We start from the raw sequence: 12,053 nt of genomic DNA, 5'->3' as shown, positions 1-12,053 counted from the left end.
CCCTAGATGGATAGGGAAAGTAAAAAAAGTTAAATAATAATTATTATACCAGTTTGCCTTGCCACCATTGGTGATCCACATTTTTTGTCCATTAATTATATATTCATCTCCTTTCTTTTCAGCTCTTGTTTGAATGCCTGCTACGTCAGAACCTGCTCCAGGTTCAGTTACACAATATGCCTAAAGAGAGAAACCATACATAGGGAAAAACTTAACAAATGTGATCATACCACCACACAACATTTTTTATATATTAGTGGTGAGGGCTTAGCACTTACAATAAGACCACTAGGTCTAGCAACTCCATATGGGCCAGATCAGAGACTTCACTATTCATTGAAACATCCAAGGTTTCTTTTAATGAAACTTGTTCAAATTTTGTAACAAAATTATGGTGAGAATTAGAATAAAAGCTTAGAATTATACAGAGTATACCGTCTTTTTAGATCTTAAAAAGTTATCGAGAGCAAAATAAGATGTCTAATAATTAAATGATGTTCCTGTTGTTATATTCCTGGGCCTCAGTGGTTCACTGTTCCATTCAATGAAGGAAGACTATTCAAATCTACACTTGTAGGAGTGTATGCACTTGTTGGTATGTTACAGTAAACCCTGTCCCAAAGTGAACAAGAAAGCTACTTGTATACCTTTGGATTATGATCATATTACTACGTTGGTTATGGAGGAATTCAGAACACTGTACTGGCAGCTTACCATATTTTTCCGTGTAGAAGAAGCCCCCATGTATAAGATGCCCCCCCACTTTTCTAACCCAAAATTAAGAAATCTAAGTGGGGCTTAGCAAGTCTAGGGGGAGAGGGATCAAAGTGCTGCAGGATTGCTTTGATCCCTGCTTTCTCCCTTCGTACTAAGCCCCGTGGGGCTTAGCAAAAGGAGGGGGAAAGGAATCAAAGCAATCCTGCAACTACACAATCACTTTGATCCCTTTCCCCATTCTACAGCCATGGGATTGCTTTGATTCTTTCCCCTCTCCTTTAGTTAAGCCCCATGGGACTTATCAAGCAGAGGGGAAAGCAGCGATCAAAGCGATCCTGCAGTGCTTTGATCCCTGTTTTTGCTAAGGATTAGCAAGTGGAGGGGAGAGTAGGGATCAAAGGGAACAATATGATCCCTGCTTTCCCCTCTACTTGTTTTTGTACTCTCCTCAGTTTACTTCCGTATACAAGACAACCCTCAATTTTTAGTCTAAATTTTTTAGACAAAAGTATAGTCTTATACATGGAAAAATAGGTAATTCTTCAATGACCCAGCATATTTTAATTATTACCCTGTCTAACTAAGTGAGTACTAGGGTATTTAATATTTATACTTATTAACTGCTCACATAAATACAGTGGATTTCCCCCCTTAACTTTGTTTTATTTTATTATTCTAATTTTGATTAAAAACACTTACACACATAAGGGGAGCCTCTGTCATTCTTCCCAGATACTTCTTCTGCTGCTGCTCATTCCCAGCTATGATAACTGGCATTTGCTATTAAAAAAAAACCAATTTATTTTTAAAATAGACAGGAAGTGATTGTCTAGACAAAATATGACAAAGATGAGAGAAAAATACTTACACCCAAGGAATTTGCCTCAATAGCAGTTTGCACCCCTGTACATGCATAAGCTAATTCTTCAGTAATAAGGCAGGAATCAAAAGTAGCAAGGGCAAGGCCGCCTATGAAAAAACGTTATTAAACAAATAATATCATAAGAAAAACAATATTACAGTGCATACTTATGTATGTTAGTGACTCAAGACCAATATATTCCCTGGTTCACTTCACTCTGTATTAGTGATATGAGATGGAAAAATTTCCAGTACTTAATTTTTCCATGAAAACATTTCTATTAAAAGACACTGTCCACAACCCAATTGGTGTTCATGTACGGCTCATATAACTTCTCACAGCTAACTGTAGCTAAGTGATGATGTGGTGGAGTGACTCTCACATGATCTGGAGCAGGACCAACCTACAGCCTGGCATCCCATCATTTAGTCAGATCAAGTTACATAATCCTTATGCAAACACCAATAGAATTCCAGCCACTGCTTCTTAAACTTCATAAAAGTTGTCTAAACCAGTAAAGCCATTTTTATATTCTTCAACAAGTTTTAAATCAGAATCCAGATTAGTTTTTGCTGTAACTAACAGGTGATTATCCCTAGGAAGTACATGTAAGAGTACGTTATTGATTTGTAAACAGGTAGAATAAAAGCACAAATAGACATAACAATCCAAACCTGTGTCAAATTTTGAATTCATTTTTAGGTTGTGCAGATCAAATCAAATAAAAAAAATTGTGACGAATGTTTTGATAAACAGAGCAATGCCTGTGTCATTTTTTTCTTGGACTCAGAAAATTTTTATCATCACAACGATGCTATATATCTTTGACTACTAGAACACAGTGGCTTTCCAGTTGATGTATAATGATTCACCAGTGAGTTTTAGATTTACTAGGCAGAAAGAATGGCAAGAATCCCTGGGGGTAAGAATAAGAAAAAGTGGCTGGCTCAAGGTTACACAGTGAGTCGCATGATGAAAGGGGAATCTGAACCTAGATCTCCCCAGCACTATTACACTCCAATCAAATATATCTAGACTGTCGGAATGTTAAAGCATTTGGTTCAATAAATATGTCAAGTCAAACCATGTTCTATTTTGGGTACTAGAATACTTTCCAGTTCAAAATATCCCAGAAACTCCACATCACTATTCTGCATAATTTCATTAAACCAAAGCACACAAACACACACCAATTACCGTGTTTCCCAGAAAATAAGACAGGGTCTTATATTAATTTTTGCTCCAAAAAAAGCAATGGGGCTTATTTTCAGGGGATGTTTTAATTTTTTTCATGTACCACAATCTAAATTTATTCAAATACAGTCATGCCATCTTCTTCTGGTTGCTGCACAATGGTGGAGGATGGGGTTTCACTTAACTGGGGCTTATTTTGGGGGTAGGGCTTTTATTACAAGCATCTTGAAAAATCATACTAGGGCTTATTTTCAGGTTAGGTCTTCTTTTCAGGGAAACAGGGTACTATATTTTTTGAATAATTCTACTAGGTTAACTAGATCAGAGCTTGTTTGTTCACATATCTTCATCATATGAGGCCCATGTACAAATTAGCAACAACAAATACAAGGCCCAAATATTTTCAAGGCAACTTTCATGCTCCATCAACAAACAGCAGCAGCCCAGTGTTACATACAGCACTGATGTTACCTGTCTGTCATGGGTTTGGAGGGAAAGTTCCATCCTATGGGGAGTGGAAGGCGGGACATCAGGAGGAGGGGCTGTACTGTATATATATGTGTAGCGTGTGTGGAGAGTTTATGAGATGACACTGTGAGACACTGGGATGTGACGAAGCAGCAGCTGGGAAGAAGAAGCTGTTGTGGGAGTCTGTGTGTCAGACAGGGTACTACTGTGTGTCAGAGTACCAACCTGATAGGTTCAGGTGTCTGTTGGTTAGCCAGAACTGATAGGTTCAGGGTCTGTGCTTTAAGTTAAGGGTTCTGTGTGAACCAAACTGTATGTATGTATGAGTGAAACTAAGCCACGTTACTTTATCCTATTCACCTGATTGTTTATTTTTCCCTGTGTGTATTTAAAATAAACCTTATTCTTTTTATTGTTTAAAAATCCATCCCTGGTCTGTGTGACTTCTTATAGGGAATGGTTGGTGGCAGCTTAGTGTAACTGTGTGACAGATCCCAGTAGGTCTGGGTTTGTCACATTGATTGGTGTCCAGCGTGTGGGATACGACTGGTCCAGTTGTCCAGCGGTCCAGCAAAGCCTTGGCAAGTGTGCCCAGAGCAAGGGGGGTCTAGTCAGGGACAGTCTGAGGCGCGTAGGTAATCTTCTAGGTGTACCTCACGGGGAGGTGCGCTAGTAGAAGAACGTGCCAACTGGGGAGACTTAGATTAAGGTGCTCTGAGGCAGCCTGGTTTTGGCGGGAAAAAGCTGAGGCAAAACTGCGTAGTAACAGCGAGCTAGCTTGCCAGCTGAGAGGCCCAGCAGAGGGGGGTAGGCTCTGACTCGATACTGTTGCAAGTTTAGTGCTGAAGAACAGCAGCAATCTCTGGGGAAAGCTGGTTCTGAGGCAAAAAGGAAAAAAGTGGTTGTTTTATTTTGAGGCTTGACTTTTTAAAGCAGCCTGTTCTGAGGGGGGATTATGCCCTTGACTCGAAGCCAGATGGCAGAAATGAGTGAAGTGAAAGACCCCCAGATTGACCAAGGTTCTGAGGATGAATTTGGCTCAGTGCAAGGTGACAGCACAGGAGAGCAGAACCCAGAACTTAGAAAAATACTCATAGCCCAACAGCATGAACTGAGGGTGAGGGAAATGGAGGAAAGGGAAAGAGAGAAACAGCGGCAATTTGAATTAGAGAGAGAGAGAGAGAGAATGGAGAAGGAAGAAAGATTAGAGAGACAGAGAATTGAATTGGAATTGCAGAGAGAGAAAATGGCGTTTGAATTAAAAAAATTGGAACTGATGAATCAGAACAATAATAATAATAGGGATTCTGAGGGAGGCCAACTGTCTAAAGCTGACCTGAAGAAATTCCCTGTGTACCACAAGGGAGATTGTCCTGAGGTGTTCTTTTCCCTAGTGGAAAGAGCGTTTGTGGACTTCTCAGTGAGGGAAACTGAGAAGATGACCATCATGCGGTCTTTAATCAGTGGTAGCCTGGCTGAGGTTTATGCCGAGATGCCTGAGGAACTGATGAAAGATTTTGCAGAGTTTAAAAAACTGGTGTTTGCCAGACATGGGATAAATGCAGAGCAGCTGAGACAAAGATTCAGGTCCCTCACCAAGAAGCCAGAGCAGACTTTTACCCAAGTGGGGGCCCAATTGGTGAGGCTGCTTGAGAAATGGCTATCGCAGGAGGGAACAGAGACCTATGAGCAGCTTAAAGACTTGATAGCACTGGAACAGTTCTATTCAGTCCTGCATGGGGAATTGAAATTCCAGGTGAGGGAAAGGAAACCGAAATCTGTGGCAGCAGCCGCAGAGATCGCAGATTTTATTTCCCAAATAAGAAAGCCCTTGGGTGAGGGGAAATCTGTAGGTAAACCCAAAGAAACCTACAGCAAGTACTCTCAGGGATCAGGGAAAAACCAGCAAGGGGGAGGGGCCCATGGTGAAGGGAAGCCCTCAGACATGAAACTAAGACCTCAGATTTTGGAGGGAAAACCAAAACAAGATGAGAGAGAATCAAAATACACCAGAAAATGTTATTTCTGTCAGGGAAAGGGTCATCTAATCTCAGAGTGTGAGAAATTAAAGCAGCTAAAAGGAATGGTGCCTCAGAATGCTAGTGGAACCAAGCCAAAAGCTGTGTTCTGTGTCCAGAAAGAGCAAGGCTCAGTGTCACTGAGGGAGCCGGTTGCCATGGCTACTCAGTCTGGAACAGCTACCTCTGCTGATCAGGCTGAGGAAAATGGTCCTCTTGTGGAGGTAAAGCGCTGCTTGCTGGTGAAAACAGATTCTCAGTTGTTTGAGACAGCAGGGGTGGACGTAGGAATACTTGACCGTCAGTATAGGGGGCTGCGGGACACTTGTTCCCAGGTAACCCTGTGCCATCCAGATATCATCCCTAGGGAGTTTATAATCCCAAATGAGAGCATGAAGGTAGCAGGGATTGAGGGGCAGGTAATCTCTCTGCCAGTAGCAGAGGTACCTGTCAACTTTCAAGGCTGGAGGGGAGCTTGGCGGCTAGCGATTTCATCGACTCTGCCAGCAGCCGTGCTCGTGGGAAATGACCTGGCTGAACATGTGAAACGGGTGCTAGTGATTACACGCTCACAAGCCACCACAGGGACAGTTCAGGGGGGTAATGATGAGCCAGAGACGGAAGCAGAGGGGAGTTCAGAAGCTGTGGTGGAAACCTTAACCACAGACAGCAGATTTGGACAAGAGCAAAAGGCAGACGCCACTCTCCAAAAGTGTTTTGAACAGGTGACTGACGCCCAGCTAACACCTGAAACCCCAGTGAGATTTCTGGAGAAAAAGGGGATTTTATATAGAGAGACCCTGAGGAATATCTCAAAAGGGGGAGATGGGATCAGAAGTCAGCTGGTGGTACCTGAAAAGTATCGCCCCATGATCTTACAAAGGGGGCACTCTGACATGTTTGCTGCACACTTAGGAGTGAACAAAACACAGCAGAGAATCACACAGAATTTCTACTGGCCTGACATAGGGAAGCAGATCAGGGAGTTCTGTAAACAATGTGATGTGTGTCAAAGGCAGGGGAATAACCGCGACAGGACCAAAGCAAAGTTGTGCCCTTTGCCTGTGATTGACACTCCGTTCAAATGCATAGGGGTGGATATTGTGGGACCTTTGCCCAAGGCCACAAAGAGGGGGAACAGGTTCATTCTAACAATTGTGGACCATGCCACAAGGTATCCTGAAGCCATACCCTTGACTAACATTGAAACTAACACAGTGGCCGATGCTTTGGTAGGGTATATGTCCAGGATGGGATTTGCCTCAGAGATAATCACAGATTTGGGCGCATCGTTCACATCAAAGCTCATGAAACGCTTATGGCAAATCTGTGGAATTAAGCACAAGGAAACCACTGCCTATCATCCTGAAAGTAATGGGTTAACTGAGAAGTTCAATGGGACTCTAATGCGCATGATTAGGGCTTACTTGGCAGAGAATCCAAACAATTGGGACCAGAAGCTGCAATCCCTTTTGTTTGCTTATCGATCAGTGCCACAAGCCAGTACCGGGTTCAGTCCGTTTGAACTTTTATTTGGGAGAAGGGTGAAAGGGCCCCTTGATTTGATCAAACAAAATTGGGAGCAGATCACCCAGGATGACCCACAAGACGTTGTGACATACATAGACACCTTGATGAATGACCTAAGGAGAAATCTAGAGCTGGCAGCAGAAAACCTGCAAGCTCAGAAGGTCAGACAGAAAACATGGTATGACCACAAAGCTAGAGAGAGGCACTTTGACCCAGGGGAGGAAGTGCTTTGGCTTAGGCCCTGCAGAGAGAATAAACTGCAGCTCAAATGGGCAGGACCATATAGGGTCATTTCCAAGATGTCAGACCTGAACTACCTAATAGAGCAGGAGGAGAACCAGGCAAGGAGGGTGGTTCATGTGAATGCCCTAAAACCCTACTACAGAGGGGAACAGAGGGTTTTATTCGCGATAAAAGCAGCTGAGAGTGAGGAAGCTGAATTACCCTTCTGGGAGGGTAGAGGGGAAGTAAAATACAACCCAGAGGAGGTAAAGATCAGTCCTGCACTCACCCAAGACCAGCAGCAAGAACTAAAAATGCTGCTTAGTAAATATCAACAGGTGTTTTCCAACAAGCCGGGGATAGTGAAGGGAGTGATGCATCGGATCCACACAGGGGATGCACCCCCGCAGGCAGTATCCCCATACCGAGTAACGGGACCCTATAGGGACAAGGTGCGGAAGGAGCTGGACGAGATGCTGAGGGAGAACATAATCGTCCCCTCTTCTAGTCCTTGGTCCTCTCCGATAGTCCTTGTGGACAAGCCTGATGGGAGCATTAGGTTTTGTGTCGATTACAGGAAATTAAACCGTGTAACCACTCCTGATGCCTACCCAATGCCCAGGCTAGACAACCTGATTGAAACCATAGGGGGTTGTCGGTTCATCTCATCATTGGACCTGGTAAAGGGATATTGGCAATTAAGAATTGATCCCAGGGATCAAGAAAAGACTGCCTTTTGCAGCCCTTTTGGTCTCTATGAGTTTCGAGTCCTGAGCTTTGGTCTCAGAAATGCACCAGCCACATTCCAAAGGCTGATGGACCAGACCTTGGCAGGGCTCAGTGACTTTACAGTGGCCTACATTGACGACATAGGGATCTTCAGTAATACCTGGGAAGATCACCTGATACACCTGGAGTTAGTGCTGCAGAGGTTAAGTGCAGCAGGGCTAACAGTAAAGGCCAGCAAGTGTCAGCTGGGTAGCCCAGAAATAAAATACTTGGGTCACATGGTAGGGGGAGGAATGATAAAACCCCTGGAGGCCAAAATAGAAGCTGTTCGTGATTGGCCTAGACCCAACACCAAGAAAAAGGTCAAATCATTTCTTGGGTTGGTGGGCTACTACAGAAAGTTCATCCCGAGGTTTAGCGAGATTGCGGCTCCGCTGACCGATCTGACGAGGAAGAAGGCTGATGACCGCATCCCGTGGACCAGCGACTGTGAGGCGGCGTTCCAGAGGTTGAAGGAGGCGTTAATCAACTATCCTGTCCTGCGTGCTCCAGACTTCGACCGGGAGTTCATAATCTACACCGATGCGTCTAACAGCGGGGTAGGAGCAGTTCTGTGCCAGGAGGATGAGAATGGTGACCAGCATCCAGTGTCCTACCTGAGTAGGAAACTTCAAAAAGGTGAGAGACATTTGGCAACCGTGGAGAAGGAGTGTTTGGCCATAGTCTACGCGATCCAGAAGGCCAAGCCTTACATCTGGGGAAGACATTTTGTTCTGTGCACTGACCATTCACCACTGCAATGGTTAAAGACAATGAAAACCCACAATAGCAAACTTATGAGGTGGGCTTTAAACCTACAGGACTATGACTTTGAAGTGAAAGTGGTCAGAGGGTCAGTGAACTGTGTTGCTGACGCCTTGTCAAGAAGACCTGAAGAATGAAGACGGCGAAAGAACATGGACTATGTGTATATAATGATGACAAAAGTTAAATGTACCTGGTTTTTGAATTGGTTTGTATGAATAAAGGTAAATTGATGTAATGTATATGGTAAATGTTTAAATGCCTATTTGCTATGGTTAACTTAGAATGTAAGTATAAGTAAGTATAATATGGTATGTATAACTGTTGTTGTGTATTTTACCTAGGTTGTTTTTTGGTGAAAAGCACCTTAGCTTTCCCCCTACAAAACAACTTATAAAGAGGGGAGGTGTTACATACAGCACTGATGTTACCTGTCTGTCATGGGTTTGGAGGGAAAGTTCCATCCTATGGGGAGTGGAAGGCGGGACATCAGGAGGAGGGGCTGTACTGTATATATATGTGTAGCGTGTGTGGAGAGTTTATGAGATGACACTGTGAGACACTGGGATGTGACGAAGCAGCAGCTGGGAAGAAGAAGCTGTTGTGGGAGTCTGTGTGTCAGACAGGGTACTACTGTGTGTCAGAGTACCAACCTGATAGGTTCAGGTGTCTGTTGGTTAGCCAGAACTGATAGGTTCAGGGTCTGTGCTTTAAGTTAAGGGTTCTGTGTGAACCAAACTGTATGTATGTATGAGTGAAACTAAGCCACGTTACTTTATCCTATTCACCTGATTGTTTATTTTTCCCTGTGTGTATTTAAAATAAACCTTATTCTTTTTATTGTTTAAAAATCCATCCCTGGTCTGTGTGACTTCTTATAGGGAATGGTTGGTGGCAGCTTAGTGTAACTGTGTGACAGATCCCAGTAGGTCTGGGTTTGTCACACCCAGCACCTACATAATGACTTTCAGTGAAGTCTGTTCAATATCCACCACTCACTTTTCCTTGAATGCCCTCTATCTAGTTGTAGTGATGTGTCATTGTTGCCCCTGACTTATGGCGACCCCATGAATTAACAATATCCAAAATGTCCTGTTCTCAACAACCCTGTTCAGCAATTTGCTAACTCAAGCCTGTGGCTTCCTTTAGGGCAGAGTTCCCAACCTTGGGTCCCAAATGTACTCGGACTACAATTCCCAGAAATCCTGGCCAGCACAGCTAGTGATGAAGGCTTCTGTGAGTTTTAGTCCAAGAACATCTGTGGCCCAAAGGTGGGAACCACTGCTCTAGGGAGTCAATCTATCTCATATTTGCTCTTCCTCTTTTCCTGTTGCTTTCAACTTTTCCCAGCATCATTGTCCTTTCCAGAGAATCCTGCCTTCTAAGGAAGTGCCCAAAGTAGGACTGCCTCTGTTTCATCACTTTTGCCTCTAGAGATAATTCAGGCTTGATTTGATCTAAGATCCACTTGTTCATCTTTCTGGTAGTGCGGGGTATCTGCAAAATTCTCTTACAGCATCACATTTCGAACAAATCATTTTTCCCTGTCAGCTTTCTTTACTGTCCAGATTTCACACCTATGACTGGAAATACAATAATGCAGATGATCTTGATCTTGGTCTCCAGTAACACATCCTTACAGTCGATTACAGTGGGGTCTCGACTTACGAACGGCTCGACATACGAACGTTTCGACTTACGAACTGCTCTCATAGGAATATATGGACTCGACTTACGAACTTAGATTCGAGTCACGAACTCTTTTTTCCTTTTTTTTAAAGCTAAGTCATCTTAGGTTAAAAGGAAAAAAGGAAAAAATATCCCCCTCTAGTGGCAGAAGGCAGAATAGCAGCTTCCCATTAGTTTCTATGGACGAAAAGAGCAGATACGGATTAAATGGTTTTCAATGCATTCCTATGGGAAATGCAGATTCGACTTAAGAACTTTTCGACCTGAGAACTGCCTTCCAATACGGATTAAGTTCGTAAGTCGAAACCCCACTGTATCTTTTCTAGCTCATTTATTGATGCCCTTCCATGTCTCAGTCTTCTTCACTTGCTGCACTCTCCGTTTGGATTGATGGTTGAACCAAGGTATAAAAGGTATCTAACTATTTCAATTTCTTTCAATTAATTGTCACTACTGAAGTTGTGTAGTTCTTCTGTAGTCATGATTTTTGTCTTCTTCATGTTAAACTGCAGTCCTGCTTTGGCACTTTCTTCTTTCACTTTCACTAAAGTAGTTTCAAGTCCATGTTGCCAGTATCAAGAGCTCCCACCAAAGGAAAGGAGATAGTTGTCTACAAGAGAAAGGGCCTTTTCCATGGTGGCATTCCATTTCGAGAAACGCTCCCCTAATGTTTACATTATGCTAGGTACCACTTGGACCCCTTTTGTTCTCCCAAGTACTTTAAGAACCATATTAGTGATTTTACAGTTTGATTCTGCTGCTGGGTTTGATTTGGTTTTACATGTTGAAGTGTTTTATTTTCTCCACCTAATATTATACTCTATTTCTTCAGGTACTATTTCATTTTAGTACTTTTAAAGACGTTTAAATTTTAAATTTTAAAGACATTTACATTTCTAACAGATTGCACATCATCCAAATAATATTAGCTAGTGAGTAATTTAGAATTTAGTTAGCATATCAGACAAACAAATCATCCTTAAGTGGACCATCAGAAAGTGAAACTGAAGTACATAACACATAAGCGTGAATGAGCTCTGATTGTTTCCATTGGTCTTTCTAAAAGTGTCAGCACAAGAGAGTTTATCTTTTATCAGACATCCTCACTATCAATATTCCTTCTTCAATCTCAGAGAGCACTTTATTCCAAAATCTATCATTTCTTTGGCTTCCATTACAGCATTCCTCAGTCTACTGTTTTACAGCTTAAAAGGTAGTTACTCACCACAGCTTTCTGGTATATGGGTATTCATTAAGCCAAGCTCCCATGCCCTTTTTATGAGGGGAACAGGATACTGGAAATAAAAGCAATACAATAATATTTTAGGTACAGATTCTCTATTGAGAGGTTTACTAGTGAAATATTAAGCAACATGTTTCCCTACTGTGCAGAAGACTTACCTCTCCACTTCTGTCATACTCAGCAGCAACAGGCAAGATCTCCTCTCTAGCAAATTTACGAGCTGTAGCTTGAAATTCTTTCTGTTCATCAGTAAGCTCTGGAAAACATGACATTTAAAATTTAAAATCTTCAAAATATGCCTACAAATATTCAAATATCCAGGATTATCCAAGACAGAGTCAAGAATCTAGCAGGAGCAAGCCCAGACTAATTGGGCACCCAAATGCCATTTTTTAATTATTCCATTGCTATGACATTGTAAGACACAAAGCAGAACAGCAATACAAGCAAGGCCCTGTTTGGATGAAATGATAGCAGAACTTTCATTAAAAAAAACATATACACACAGGGGAACAATGCATCATTATCAAAAAAAATCACTACTGAGGAGAAAATATAATAGTGGAATGGTGTTGGG

General features: G+C 42.5%; 1 protein-coding gene across 1 annotated transcript in view; it reads right to left on the bottom strand.

Annotated features, from left to right (window-relative positions):
• ACADM (acyl-CoA dehydrogenase medium chain) overlaps positions 1–12,053 on the bottom strand; it is a 39,331-nt gene that overhangs the window by 5,704 nt on the left and 21,574 nt on the right. Inside the window, exons 3-7 of the mRNA XM_020794701.3 lie at positions 11,635–11,732; positions 11,459–11,528; positions 1,586–1,686; positions 1,417–1,497; positions 50–180 (exon numbers count right to left, since the gene is read on the bottom strand). Of these exons, the coding sequence (XP_020650360.3) occupies positions 50–180; positions 1,417–1,497; positions 1,586–1,686; positions 11,459–11,528; positions 11,635–11,732 (481 nt within the window). The remainder of the gene's footprint in view (positions 1–49; positions 181–1,416; positions 1,498–1,585; positions 1,687–11,458; positions 11,529–11,634; positions 11,733–12,053) is intronic.

This window comes from Pogona vitticeps, chromosome 4 (genome assembly GCF_051106095.1).
Source record: "Pogona vitticeps strain Pit_001003342236 chromosome 4, PviZW2.1, whole genome shotgun sequence".
NCBI lineage: Eukaryota > Metazoa > Chordata > Lepidosauria > Squamata > Agamidae > Pogona > Pogona vitticeps.
Note: the sequence above shows the minus strand (reverse complement) of the source record. Positions and strands in the feature narration are given on the sequence as shown.